Source organism: Prionailurus viverrinus, chromosome C2 (genome assembly GCF_022837055.1).
Source record: "Prionailurus viverrinus isolate Anna chromosome C2, UM_Priviv_1.0, whole genome shotgun sequence".
Classification (NCBI taxonomy): Eukaryota; Metazoa; Chordata; class Mammalia; order Carnivora; family Felidae; genus Prionailurus; species Prionailurus viverrinus.
Genome location: NC_062569.1, coordinates 5734191 through 5749328, shown reverse-complemented (window position 1 = coordinate 5749328; position 15138 = coordinate 5734191). Strand labels below are relative to the sequence as shown.

General features: G+C 46.3%; 1 protein-coding gene across 5 annotated transcripts in view; it reads right to left on the bottom strand.

Annotated features, from left to right (window-relative positions):
* Positions 1 to 15138, bottom strand: part of ITGA9 (integrin subunit alpha 9) — a 368133-nt gene that overhangs the window by 149448 nt on the left and 203547 nt on the right. For all 5 annotated transcript variants that reach the window (XR_007155622.1, XR_007155623.1, XM_047875114.1 and 2 more), the window contains exon 18: positions 6106 to 6256. Coding sequence is in view for 3 of the 5 variants with exons in the window: in XM_047875114.1 (XP_047731070.1) it covers positions 6106 to 6256 (151 nt within the window). In the remaining 2 variants the exon portion in view is untranslated. The remainder of the gene's footprint in view (positions 1 to 6105; positions 6257 to 15138) is intronic.

Sequence of the window (15138 nt, the reverse complement as noted above, 5' to 3'; positions counted from 1 at the left end):
CACCCCACTAGGCCAGGAGTTCTTCGCAAGCAGGGACCGGCCCTTACTCGTCTTTGGGTCCCCCAGCCGTTGGTACGGCCCCTGGCACTTAGCAGGTACCTAACGACTGCTGTCTGAACAAATGCGTTCCTGTTCCACGGAGGCAAGAAGAGCCGCTGTGTGCCGAGCGGCATCGCGGCGAGAAATTAAAACTCAACTTTCCCTTGACCCCACAGCCACATGGCTGTACAACTCCGGAGGGGGGGCACCATCCACGTAGCCTGTGGGGTGGTGTTCCGGGGGTGCCGCTCACGCAGAATCTAACCTGAACGTGACCCTGGGGCTGTGCGGTGCAGATGTGCTCCAAGCGCATCGTCTCCGTTGTTCTTTACTCTCCTTTTCCACTGTGCCCCTCCCCCATCCCTATGAGACCCGGCACACGGCTTCACAGACGGCCACCACACGACCGCCGTGGGCTGCGCCCCGGCCAACCCGCACGTGCCAGCCAATGAGCGGCCACCGGCACACGAAGCCCCGTTTTACGGAGTGTTTTCACGTTAGCTTGATGGAGGCGAGAGAAAAGCCAGCAGATGGTTATCCAGTGTGCATCCCACATTTTTGTAACCAGTCTTCCCTTACAGGAAAGAACCAGCGTGAATCTTTGGAAGCAGTTCTGCGTTACAGAGGACAGAAGAGTCCGTGTTAGGGGAGACGTTTTGTCCAGTCTCAGAAACGAATACATCACCAACTGGGTGATGACAGAGAAGACCGGAGACCTTGGAGGCCTATGCCCCGAGCCGCCTTGTGGCTTTGGACAGAGGGAGAGCCACCCACCCACCCACATCACCCATGCAGCCAGGGGAGGCATCGGAGCGGAGATCTGAGGGCAGGGCAGTTCACTGAAGAAAATGGGGGCGGAGGGAATTCTAGGATAAAGGCAGCTTTGGGACTGAATTATAACTGGATTCAAGTGCGTATGTGGGGCATGGCGAACACCGAGGCTGGGGAAGAGGGGAGGCAGGAAGCGGCGGCTCAGAATGGCCTCTCACCAACAGCTGAGGAGTCCAAACTCCCTTCTGAAGAATGTGAAGCAGCAACAGTGATGAGATTATGTTTCTTCCCAAATTTGTACGGTACAACTGATATTACAGTCTTAGTTTTTAAGTTAATTGTTTCAATTATGTCTTTACTGGGGCAATAAATCTTTTTTTTTTTTTTTAACATTTGCTTCCTATTTTAAACGTTTGCAAAATTTGTTTTTTCTTACTTCTACATTTCTTTGGCCCTAACACTTTATTTGACGACTCTATTCTTGAGTGCTTTATCTGTAAGTATCCTATTTCTCAGGAATAGTTTCGTGCTTATTAAAGTTTCAACAGTTATTGAAGCAGATGCTGCCTTGCTCACATTCCCTAGAACTAACCAAAGGGTTGGTCACCTGAAGCCAGTGCCCTCTGGGCCAGAGGCTTCCAACTCCTCACTGCTGGAATTGTTCACTCACCCCAGGGAGTGTGGCTCATAGCCAGAGAAGGCTGGAAGTTCCAGGGTGTTAAAGCCCTTGGAGTGATTTTCTGTGGATGAGTGGTGAGAGTTGGTGGAGAAATCTGGGGCACCTGAGTGGCTCAGTCACTATTGATTTTGGCTCAGGTCATGATCCTGGGGTTGTGGGATGGAGCCTTATGTCAGGCTCCACACAGAGCATGGAACCTTCTTAAGATTCTCTCACTCTCTTTCTCTTTCTTTCCCTCTCTGTCCCTCTCCCCTGCTTGCATGTTTTTTTTTTTTTAAGTTTATTTTTTTGAAGGGGGGCAGAGAGAGAGAGAGACAGAAAGACACAGAAGCCAAAGCAGGCTCCAGGCTCTGCGCTGTCAGCACAGAGCCTGATGCGGGGCTCAAACTCAGGAACTGTGAGATCATGACTTGAGTCAAAGTCAGAGGCTTAATGGACTCAGTCACCCAGGTGCCCCTTGTGTACTCTCTTTCTCTTTCTCTCTCTCTCAAAAAAAAAAAAAAAGTTGGTGGAGAAATCCTCTAGCAGCTTCCTTACCCCTGGGAGTAACTCTGAGAGCGTGTTCCACAGAGACTGTCTGAGAAGGTCTGCAGCAGGACACGGCCCAAGTTCCCCATGGCTCATCAGCACACACTTTCCTAGCTTTCATCCCTTCCCCATCTAAACGCACCGCTCCCACAACGTGCCTCCTGAGATCACTCCCCAAATAAACCACCTGTACCTACGTCATAGTGTCAGAGTCTGCTTTTGGGGAAATCTAAACTAGGAGAGTTAACAGACTTTATGAATTCTCACATATTCAGGGATGTCTTCATTTTGCCTTCACGAGGGAGTGCAACTTGGCTGGGTATAGAATTCTTAATTGACAAGAACCTACTCTGACTTTTTAATACTGTTAAAGAAGTCTATGGAACATTGGTTTCTTTGTTTTCTGTTAGGTATCAGTAGCATCACTTTCACATTTTGAAAATTAAAAATCTCGTGAAGCTGTGTATTTTTGCCTGGTATTTGCAGAGACCATTCAAGAGAATGGAGATCCTTCTTTGGTATCTACTCATGTCTTCTGTTCCAAGTATTCTGGACCCACTTATCTATGCTGATTCTCCAGTCTCCACCTTCTACATGTATAGTTTTCACCCTCATCCTTCTTCACTGACTTTTTTTTTTCCTCCGAATCCTCAGAGACCATCTCAAATATGTCCTGTACAGCAATGAATCAGATTTCCATACTACTAATTCTGCTCTTTCCTAATTACAGCACGTTTTAATTCTGCCATTGCTTTCTTGGTTTCATTATATTTCCTTATCCTATCTACAACCTTTATTTTTTTGGCCTCTCAGTTCATTCCTTTTTCATCCCAGTTTATCATTCTATTCTCTGATCTTTTGTGATGCTCATACTTTTCTTGAATTTCATCAAGAACAAAAGTGGGTGCTCTGTAAAATTTACTTTTGTTTTCTATTAATAATCTTTCTAAAGGGTATGCTTTTCTTCTGTGTCCTGAGTTACACTCGTCTTAGTTTATGTGGTAGAACCTTTTTGTAGGGTCCATGTTGGTTCTGTTAGGCCTACGTGGGGTGGGTGGGCTCTCTCGGTTCCTTTGTACCACCCATCTGGGTGCTATTAGAATCTTGCTCTGGGCTGAGTGATGCCATCTACATTTCCACGTGCAGTTGTGGTCATGGGAGAGGAATTTTTGTTTCTTTACCTTCTCCTATCACATTGAGGGTCACCTTCCCTGTTTTTCTAGACAGTCCTGCCCCCACGGCAGCTACGTGCTGTCTCTGTACCCTGCCACCTTTTCACGCTAATGCGTCCCACATCCAGAAGGGCCCCCGAAACCTTGTCAACTCTCTGCCAATTTGAAACCAGGGCTCCCTGTGCCAAAGCTCATTGGGATTCGATGGAGAAGAGATAAAAATGATCGGCTATAGGAGCTAATGACATACCTGTGGCCTTCCCAGGTACACTGTCCTCACCTGACTAGAGCCCCTCATCAAGAATGCCCGGGGGGTTACTTACTACTCCTCAAGGTAGTCAGTATGATACAAGGGTGGGAATGGTGCTCTCCTGCCACTTCAAGAGGGGACGATTCTGCTGAGTGATTCTGCTGAGGAATGCTCTTGGGCATTCCTCCACGTCTTTCCACCCTATCATTCAGACTAAGGCTACATTTTACAACAGCATCCCCTTACTCAGCCCTTTCCCTGCCTCATCCTGCTTCCCTCACTTCTCTCCTGCAGCATTCCTCCAATATGGCAGATGTGCCCAGATCCTACGCAGTAAGGAGGGAATGGGAAGATGCGTGTGAAACCCCTGGTATATAGTGGGTGGTTAATCACTGCTGTGGCCCATCCCCCAGATAGTTACAAGACTAAAGATAAAATCACTTGTTCAGGGCAATCTCTGTGAGAGACAGTCATCACAGTATTGTTTTTCAATTTTTTTTTAAATTTTTTTTTCAACTTTTTAAAATTTATTTTTGGGACAAAGAGAGACAGAGCATGAACGGGGGAGGGCAGAGAGAGAGGGAGACACAGAATCGGAAACAGGCTCCAGGCTCCGAGCCATCAGCCCAGAGCCTGACGCGGGGCTCGAACTCACGGACCGCGAGATAGCGACCTGGCTGAAGTCGGATGCTTAACCGACTGCGCCACCCAGGCGCCCCTGTTTTTCAATTTTTTAAAAAAATATTTATTTTAAGAGAGAAAGCACACAGGCACGCACACGAGCAGGGTTGGGGCAGAGAGAGAGGGAGACAGGGAGAGGGAGAGAGGGAATCCCAAGCAGGGTCCATGCTCAGCACAGAGCCTGACATGAGGCTCAATCTCACAAACTGTGAGATCGTGACCTGAGCCGAAATCAAGAGCCAGAGGCTTAACAGACTGAGCCACCTAGGTGCCCCTCATCACAGCATTAAAGAGAATAAAACTAGAATGAAATATCTACATAACAGGAATTTAAGGGTAATCCCATAGAATACTTTATGACAGAATATTATGTAGCCTCCATGCTAAAAAGAAACCTATGATGAAGGAAGTAAAGTGAGATATAGGCAGTTATACAGTTTATGAAATAATACTACCAAATCCTATATACCGAAAGAGCGGGGCCAACTCTCAACTTTGTAGCAGACAACAGACAGAACAAAGCTTTGTCACAAGGATGACTGTGTCTATAGGCAAAAATAAGCCAAGGTACTTGGGGAGACACAGCTCTTCCTAATTCTGAGGCCGGAAAGAAATTTCTCCGGTGGGTCCTAAGTGAGAGGAACCTGCAACATAATGACCCACGTCACCAACCACATCCTTTCAGTTACCCAGAGAGGAGTTTTACAGATCTGTCCTTGAGTCTGCCCCTTCCCCAAATCCACCCCCTACAAGACGATGGCACAGCACAGGAAATCCTATAAAAGACATTCTGTATGGAGCCAGAGATACTAGAACCCTAGAGATACTTGGTTCTCTCTTGACTGGGCTTACCCCAGGACAATTCTAGCTTACAGAGAATGGGAAGTGTGCCCTTCTCATAGTCCTTCTTGATCGCTTTTGTGACCTTCCCAACCCTGGTGTTCCTAAAAGCTATGAAGCAGCAGAGATTTGTGATAACCTCTTGTAAAGTTCTTGGAGCCCCATCACTACGGATCTCTCTATAGCCTTCAGGTGCCCCCTAAGCTGGGCAAGGTTGGTGTAATCCTGTCAAAACTGGTGAGCTTGCCAGGATCTGTGTCTGAACAGACGTTTTCCCATGGGCTTGAAGGCACGCTCAGTGCTCCTCTGTGGGCAGGGCACGACTGTTCCTCAGAAAGTGATTTTGGTTCTGTTTAACACAGATGTCAAGGTACTGCAGTTCCATGTTGTAAACACGTTGAAAAGTGACAAGATTTGCCTTCAAAACTGCTGTCAAGAGTTAGAGCAACCACCAGGAAGGGCGAGGTCTGTCTGAGCCCACTCATTCCTGTTGCCTCCTGGTGACTTGTTCTTCTTTCTTCCCATAGGTGGTTCACTGAGTTGGATTACAGGACAGGAGAGAATACCAACTGCTTTTTCCTTTCTGAGTCACTCTACTTAAACTTCAATTCATTCCAGTACATTAGTTCATGCTGAAAACTTTACTCATTTCATGAAAGTAATTTAATTTCCTCAATTCACTCAAATATATCGTAAATAAACATGCCAAAGCTTAGGCTGACATACGTGACCCTTTCATGGAAACAGTCAAGTGCACCAGTGGTGATAACAGGCAGCGATTTGTCCTCATTTCTTATCTCGTTCCTTGCAACTACCGATGTACAACTGGAATTCTCTAGAACATGCCAGTGTTTGGGGAAGTGGTGAGACAAAACAGGAGGGGGAGGGTTCCACGAGACAAAATGGATGGGGGGCAGTGTTAGATATGGATATCGCTCCAGCACCCTGTAGGTATCTACGGTTTCTTCTTTGGCTGCACCAACGCACCTTCTAAGTCCAGGAGGAGGAAAAATCCCCAGAGTTCCAAATAATGCCCCACATAATGAAACAGGCTTTGCAGAACCACTGCACGTTCCAAGCTGTGATGAAAGTCAGAGAACGCACCAGACGGAACAAAGGCTCCCTTTCGGGGGTGCCTTCCTTACCTTCTGCCACATGTTGATAAAGAAGAGCTCACGGGAAACATTGAAGGACACGTTGGCATCGTAGGCGTCATCCCCAAGGTTTGAGATCGAGATGTTTAGGGAGATATTCTTCACAGCTCCCAAAGCTAGGTATGGGGTTTTCTCATCCACACTGCAATGAGCAATAAACAGCAATGAATGCCCTGAAGCTTTCATAACATCATATGAGGCATCAGAGGGTAGCTGAGGGTTGGGGGCAGAAACTCCACTAGGGTCAGAAGTACAAGTCCCAGGAAACTCATTCACTGGCCATGCATTCGTGGGTAAGCAGTTAGCTCCCATGGACCTTGGTTTCCTCATCTAACAGCCTAACTTGCTAGGCTTTTCTGGGGCTCACATCAAACTCAGAAAATCATAAGACATTTAATACCCTGGACATGGAATTCGGTCATGTATTCATTCAAGTATTTTTTTTTTAATTTTTTTTTCCAACGTTTATTTATTTTTGGGACAGAGAGAGACAGAGCATGAACGGGGGAGGGGCAGAGAGAGAGGGAGACACAGAATCGGAAACAGGCCCCAGGCTCTGAGCCATCAGCCCAGAGCCCGACGCGGGGCTCGAACTCCCGGACCGCGAGATCGTGACCTGGCTGAAGTCGGATGCTTAACCGACTGCGCCACCCAGGCACCCCTCATTCAAGTATTTTTGAGCACCTAAATGCCAATCACTACTACTGTATGTGCTAGAAGAAAGAACAGTGGACAGAGGTCTTGCCTTTGTGTGGCTTTAGGGAAACAGAAAACATACACAATGCAGCAAACGTACAGCATGGTCAGAACGTGGAGAAAATTCACAGAGAGTATGAAGGGTGGAGAATGTCAGATTGGAAGGGAGAGTGGGTTGTGATTTCAAATAGGGTAGTTGGGGAAGGCTCACTGGTGAGGTGACCTCTGAGTAGAAACCTGAAGGCATAAAAGGAGCAAGATACATAGACATCTGGGAACTAGCAAGGGAAAGTCGGGCCTGGCATGTTCAAGACATGCCAAGGAGGCCAGAGTGGCTAAGAGGAGTGAGCAAAGGGGTGTGGGGAAGGAAACGGGCTCAGAGAGATGAAGGGAGTGGGGGCAGGCAGAGCATATGGGGCACTGTGGGACCTTCACAAGGACCTTGGTTTGACTCTGAGAGGAAGCTCCTGCAGGGCTCTGAGCAGAGGAGTGGTGTGACCCGACTTCCATATTTGAAGGCTCACACTGGCTGTGATGTGAACGGTCCATGGAGTATGTGGTCAGGGGTGAGCAGGGAGCCTGGTTAGGAAGCTCTCGCAATAAACCAGGTGGCAGCTCAGACCACAGTGGTAGAAGCTGAGGTTGTGAGAAGAGGTCGTGTCCTGGATGTGTTTCCATGGTTATGGCCAACAGACTATGCTCCAGATTGATTGGATGAGGGGTATTAGGGAAAGAGAGGCGTCGAGGATGGCTGCAAGGATTTTAGGTTCAACACGTGGAAGGGAAGAATTGTCATTCATTGACATGGGAAAGGCCATAGTGTAGAAGGTTCGGCAGAAAAAACCCAAAATGACCGTTGGATCTTTAAGAAGAGGTGTTGGACAGCTGGATGCATACGTCTTGAAGGAGGGTCTAGGCCGGGGATACACATTTGGGATGGACTGGATACGATCACTGGGGAATGAGTGTAGACAGAGAAGAGGTCTCACACGTGGGAACTGCAGATGGCGAGGAGCCACCAAGGTGAAGAAAAAGCATGACAAGGGAGGTAGGAGGAAAAGCAAGAGAGATGGTCTCTCTGTGGCCACAGAAGACATGTTTCGCCTGTTTTGTCAAATGTTGGCAGATAGGCCAAAATAACATGAAGAAGTAGGATTGGCCACTGGAGTTAGCCACCTGAAGCTCACTGGTGATCTCAGTAAGAGCTGCTTGAGTGGAGTGATAGGGATGGAAGCCTGGAATTGGTTTAAGTGTCGGAATAGCCAAACAGATGGAAACAGTGAGAATACTCAGCCATTTGGAGTTGGTTTCCTGTAATGGGGAGCAGAGCAATGGGATGAGGGCTGGGGGTGGGGAGTGGGCGCAAGGGAATCGTCATCTTTTTCAAGATTGAAACTATGGTCGCACATTTGCACGATAAAGGGAAGGGACGCACCACAGAGGGGACAGTTGCTGGATGGCCTGGTGAACAAATGGAGGGGCTGGGACCAGATGGGACCAGGTGAGAAATGAGCCCATGGCACAGATGCGTTAGTAGATGGGTGTTAGAAACAAAGTGGAGGCTCCTTTGTGATTACGTCCATTTTGCAGGGAAACAGAAGTAGAGTCAAAGACTGGGAAGGGAGAGGAGGAGGAGGGAATGTTTGAGGGGCGAAGAGGAGGAGGGAAATGGCAGCCCTGGCAAGTGGGGGAGCGAGTGGGCTGTCAGTGGGATGACAAGGGGACGAGGACAATGGGGACAAAGATACATATGAGGTGGCGGACTATCATGTGACACGCACTGTGGACAAAGTAAATTCACCCCGGTAGCCAATCTCTGGCCAACCACTTAAGGGATGACGTGATTAAGCTCATGCGGGTTCGTGTAATGGACAGTTGGTATTTTGGGCTGCTCAGCAAAATAATAATAACAATAATAAATAATAATATGAATGTATGACTTAATAATACAAAATACAATATAAAATAATAATAATTAAATGACACCTTCCTGTTTGGGAGGAATCTCAAGATAGATGGGAAGGGCACATCAGAAGAAAAGGGGCAGTCCCTCCGATTCTCCCCCTCTTGATAGCTGAAGTGTGGGCACCTGACTGTATGCAGTCATGTGGCCTCAGTATGCGCAGATGCTCCCAGCCAGGGCCAGGAATTTTGAGGGGTTCTCAAAGACAGCCACCAGGGCCCTCTGAGATCATCTGAGGTGGCTCCTGAGATGTTGAGGTGACATCCTGAGCTAAGCCTTATCTCCCCTGTTTCCTGTCCCCATTGGTTCTGCAGGCTTCCTGCCTATGCTCCAAACTGGCCCATAGCCTTCCAATAAATTCCTTTTCTGCATAACCAGCACATGTTTATTGTTGTTTGTAAGCATTAATATGGTGAATATAGCATGAAGGAGAAGAGAAAGATCCAAAATCTCAGTAGGCTATAATACTTTGAAGTACAGACTTTTGTGGAGAGCAATCCTCATTACCCAGCCATGAGGACAAGGCCTCACTTTCCTGCATCAGCAAGAATTAACATGTGCACCGAGAGATCTGATGGCCTTGCTTTTGGAAGCACGAGCTTTAAGGATCCAAACAAGATGTGGAAAATTAACTCAGAAAAAAAGCTTCAAATTCTTGAGTGGCCTCCAATAAATTAAGACCCTGACCCGACGCTATTGCGGCAATGATTTATTATTGTTGGCCATTTTAATTTTTAACGACTGATGGGTTATTTCTGTCCTCCTGTTTGCTTTTGTGAGATTACAGAAGTAATCCTCAGGCCTTGAGGAGTTATGAGGGACTGATAAGCTTGCTTTCTCTCAAGAAGGAATTGCATACGCACTCACAGGTAGCCCAGTCGCCTCAGAAAGTAGCCAGTTTCCAAATGGAACACAGAGAAACAATATAGAAGAGCACAGGACCGTGGGGGCAGGGAGCTGCCTCCTCGTTCCCATTTTGTTGTTTGTGATCAGCCTCCTTTCCTCACGTGTCAATGGCAAGAGATCAGGCCTGGGATGTCTCACCTTCTCCAGCCCCTGGAGCCTGGGCCTCTGTCACTTAATCAGGCGAGCGAGGTCGTCCCTGGGCTTCCAGTCAAGTGATTCTAACATGGCTCCATGATGAAGGGAAGCCAGGCGCCTTCCAGGGTGGAATGTGAACTCAGACTTCTTTAAAAAGGGGAGCCTGAAAGCTGGTTTTGCTCTTTCTCCACAGCTGAAAACCTATGTATAAAATAGTACGTCTCTGCTTCCAAAACTATTCTTTTTTTTTTTTTTTTTATTTTTTTTAAATTTTTTTTTTTTTTTCAACGTTTATTCATTTTTGGGACAGAGAGAGACAGAGCATGAACGGGGGAGGGGCAGAGAGAGAGGGAGACACAGAATCGGAAACAGGCTCCAGGCTCTGAGCCATCAGCCCAGAGCCCGACGCGGGGCTCGAACTCACGGACCGCGAGATCGTGACCTGGCTGAAGTCGGACGCTTAACCGACTGCGCCACCCAGGCGCCCCCAAAACTATTCTTAGAAATGAAATGAAATGAAATGTAATTTGCCTGGTGTTGGGTGCTTTGAAACATGTCAACTTTCTGAAACCTTACAACGCTGCGAGCGAGCGGGTCCTGACGTTAGTCCCATTTTTAGAAGTGAGGAAATCGAGAAGCAGAGATAGAGGCTGGCCGAGGAGCTGTGCTGGGCTTTGAACACAGCACCTCCTAGGCCTTCAAAGCCCGCCCCCCCTTCCACTGCAAGCCCCTTCTGATCTCTCTCCTGGGGGAGAATAAATCTCCCTATTATAAACCCCTCCAGCCCATGTGCTCTGTCAGTCCTTCACAGCACTTACCAAGGTTGGGATGACACATTTATTTGTGTGGCTATTTGATTAAGAAATCTCTCTTCCCAATTAAAATCTAAGCCCCAGAAGGCAAGGACCCTGGTCTGGTTTTGGTCATCAGTGAAGTCCTCGAGACTCAAGACTTGTGCCTGGCACATAGCAGGTGTCCAGTGAACCTTATGGAATTGATGAATGAATGGAAATGCCCAACGTTCCCACAAGAGCTCAACAGCTCAATCTTTGTATTTTACAGTTGAAGATGAGCCTCCCTACCCCAAAGGGGAACCCACTTCGGTCAAGGTCACAGAGCCATGCAGTGGCTGAGCTAGCATTAATGCCCAGCTCCCTTTGACATGAAGGTTGTCTGAGCCACAGCTCTTACATAAACTCCATCTCAGTCGGGAAGGGCTTTGGCAAGAAATGGCTTTTGATGGCGTCTAACAAGGAACAGAACTCCATGAAGACCAATCCCTTTGACAGGACTGAAGGAGTAAGACAATCGAGCACAGGGGTTTTTGCCAAACATCCCATGGGTGCTTAGTTATTAAAGAACCACCCTTCTTATTTTCAGGAAATCTTATTCCCTGAGAAATTTTCCCATGAATTCTAATTTGCTTCTGCAGTCTTTTACATGAGTCATATCACTTTGTACACCAATCACTGGTGTATTCTTATGTGGAAAGTGTTACTAATAACAGTCAACATATGACACAAATCGTACAGTTTCTATAAAGCTTATCTTACAGCACACATACAGCCCGATGGAAATATACTGCTCATCTCTTATAAAAAATAACATATGTAACTGCTCTAATACATCTTGCAGCACCTTGGGCTTATATTTAAGTTTAGCATTGATTTGATGTTACTGCTGCCATCTCGGTAGCTGTGTGGTGCCCAAGAGTCACTGTAGAACCTCTTCTCTGACCTCACTCGTCACCATACGGTAAGAGTGAGTGCCACACGACGCTTAATCTCAGGATCTTGAGTTTGAGTCCCATGTTGGGCATGGAGCCTACTTCAAAAAAAAATAAGAGTGCATCCCATTCCGAATTCCTTATTGGGTAAATGCAATACATTTCCATATCAGTCATCATATACTGAATGACTAAGGCCACTGAGGTAAATGCTTTTCCCTCTACCATCAAGCAAACAATTTTATGCAAGTAATTTTTGAGAAGGTGCTAAGGGAAGAAACCAAAGTAGCTTAAGCGTGCTTAATTATTAATTATCCACTGGATCATTTTAGATTTTCCTTAAGTCTTAAAGATAAAAGCTGTGACCTTATTTAAATATTTGTGGTTATAATCTACCTTCCATAAAATGTCTTACATAAAATGTAGCACTTTCATTTTCTTTTACTGCTAGCTTCAATCTAGCCTGAGTAAAGGATGTTAATGTGGGAGTTAATCAAGTGCATTCTAGTCAACGGCACTTAAGTTTTAAAAACCTGTTACATCATTATCCTTACTGATCATGTACTTGCCACCCACAGCTATACTTAATAATGACAACCAGGATAATAGTATAGGACAGCCAAGTCCATCCATTTTTAATTCCTGCCTTCACTCTTTCATCCACTTCCCTCCCTCCCTTTCTTCTAACCATCCATCCATCCATCCATCCGTCCATCCATCCATCCACCCACAATTTTTTTTAAAACTATATTCTCAACATAGGCATCAGGGTACAGGTCCCAGACCCCAAGGAGTTCTCACTCTAATAGAGGGGACAAACACATAAGACATGAGTTAACATCAACACGTGTGAAGTGCTGACCCAAAAACCTTCCTAGGGGTTCCCCTATGCGATGAGAGTACAAAGAAGGGATTCTTCAGGTCAGGGAGGGGAGGGGAGGGGAGGGTGGGGGTATTTGGCAAAGTATTACTGAGGAGGCAAACGAACCATGAGTCCTACAGCAATGGCAAGACAGCTCTTCCAACAAAACTGTTGCTAAGCTTGATTATACAGACACACACACACGTGTGCGCACACACACACACGGAATCCTTAGTTTTCCACTCATGGAAATCATATTAAGAAGGGCATTGTGAAGCAGATCATATTCTCCCATATGTCAAAACTGGGGGCAGCATTCCTGAGTAAGGATTCAGCATCCAACAAATCACAGATATCCTCAACAATGTGTCATAAAAGCACGGATATAAATTATAGCCACTGCAAATTATAATCACAGACAATGCTTCCTATTCTTACAAATGGGTAGACATCATAAAATCAGAAATGGAATTTGACAGCTGGATGGGGACTCGCTTGAGTCATCATTTTGCAGAGAGGCCAGAGAGTGAACCGCGTCCCTGCGGCCACTCAGCAGACAGCGGTGAAGCCAGGCAGCCCTCCCCACTCCCGTGGGAGGTCTGGTGTTCCTCCCTGTGTTATCAGTGCTCCTAAAGTAGAGTAAAATGTGATTAAACAGACTAAGATTCACATGAAGCTTCTTTGGCTATGATAAGATGAGCAATGAAATTGTGTTTGCCTTGTTGGCATCTAGAATATTTAGACTCTCGGGAGGTATCATCTCTTTACAAAAGCTCTCCGAGGTGCTTAGTTTCCTCTAGACAGCGTCCTTGAAATTGGAAATGATTGTGGATGCCTTTAGCAGCTCCTGTGGGCAACCTCCTCCTTGGCACTTTGTTGACAACTATCAAGAGGTTTTCAACTATAAGTGCTTAACATCACAAACGTGAAAAAACCATAAAGCCGCTGGTGTGGGTTTTTTTGCTCATCTGAAGTCTTCCTAGAAGGGATATGTGCAAAAGTACCAGACAAATTGATTACGACGTGAAGGACATATACCACAAAGCTGAGAAGATGAGTCATGCCAAAGAAACAGGTGCAGAATAAGGTGCAAAAAAAAAAAAAAATTCCAAGTAAAGGAATCACTGTAGGACTGTAGTTACCATAAGACATTCCTGAGAGAGGTAGGAATTGAGCCACGTCTTAAAGGATGAGGAGCACATGGGTGGAAACAGGAAGTAGATTTCAGACACAGAAGGAAATAAATAACAGATAAAAGGATGGACGTGACTCTGAAATAATATGGAAAGGAGCAAGAAAAGGCATCCTTAACAGTAAGGTAAGTGAGAAGCACGTAGGATATAGACGAGGCATCCAGAGTCCCATGAATCTCGAATGTCACAGTTTGGGGTTGATCTTCTAGGCCAGTGAACCTAATCATGTAATCTTGAGTCACCAGTGTCAGGTAGTGCTGTAAGTAATTAATTAACAAATAATAAGGCACCGAGGTGAAAGTATTGTAGCCTATTGGCTATGGGTGGTTCTCCCCTTGTCCCTGGGGTCTCACCACTGTGGCCTGCACAGACTGCAATTCCATCTGCCAGCCTCCCCATCTTTTGCTGGAGGACTTTCCTCTGCAGGCTGGCAGAGTGCCAAAGAATAGAGTCCCTAAAGGCCCATAGCAGCTCTCGACCAATGACTGATGGCGGCCGGTGTGCAATGACCTCAGCCCCCTTGCCTACTGGGTGTGACAACTCCGAAGTACGTGTTCCAAACCTGTGCTGTCCCCCGTGGTAGCCACTGGTCACATGTGGCTTCTGAGCACTTGAAATGCAGCAGCTCTGAATCAGGTGTAAAACTCACATCAGATTTCTAAGACTTAGCACAATAAAATAAAGAAAAGGATGTAAAGAACCTCACCGGTCATTTTCATATTAATGACAAGCTTAAATGATTTTTTAAATATGTTAAATAACATTTTTTTCCATGCATTTGTTTCACTTGAATTTTTCAGTGTGGCTGCCAGCAAATTCTACATTGCATAGGTGGCCTGCATTCTGTCTCTACTGGTCAGGACTGTTCCAGACTTTCAGTACATTCTATGTATTTTACTTTCAACCGTATGGTTGGTTTATGATTTATCTTCGGTGGTACATATTTGTTCATGTTACTTGTCAAGTAGAGGTTTGGGGAAAATAAAGTACACGGGTAAAAATAAAATTCTTAAAAAAATAAAATTGATGATATTTAGCTTCTAAAATTCACTTGCTTATAAAATGCTGTTAATAAATATTATGAAATGTCAAAAAAGAAAAAGCGTTCCACCACGTGTGCTTTTTTTACCCCACAGACTAATTTTGTGGGCTGCCCACCGTTGTCCACTGTGCAGGTAAGCCTTCCTGGTTACGCGTCACTTGGTGGGAGAAAAGGAAGCCAGCACGTGGACCTCAGCAATCAGGAATGTCTTAGCCTGACTCTGTCAGAAGCAGACCCTGACGCAAGTCTGAGAACGAGTCACTTATTCCTGAGGTGGTCCCCGAAAACACCGGTAGGGACAAGATGGACTGAGACGTGCAGGGACAGGCAACCAAAAATGGGCGTGACATCAAGTCCGTCACCTCTGTGGGCACCGGCAGCTTCATCTTGCCGGGGCTTCCGGGGACTTACAGAATGTGCGCCTCAGAAGATCCCAACTGCGAGGGGAGGGAGGTATTTGCATGTGACTCCGGTCAGCCACTGGTCAGAGGCTGCTGCTGG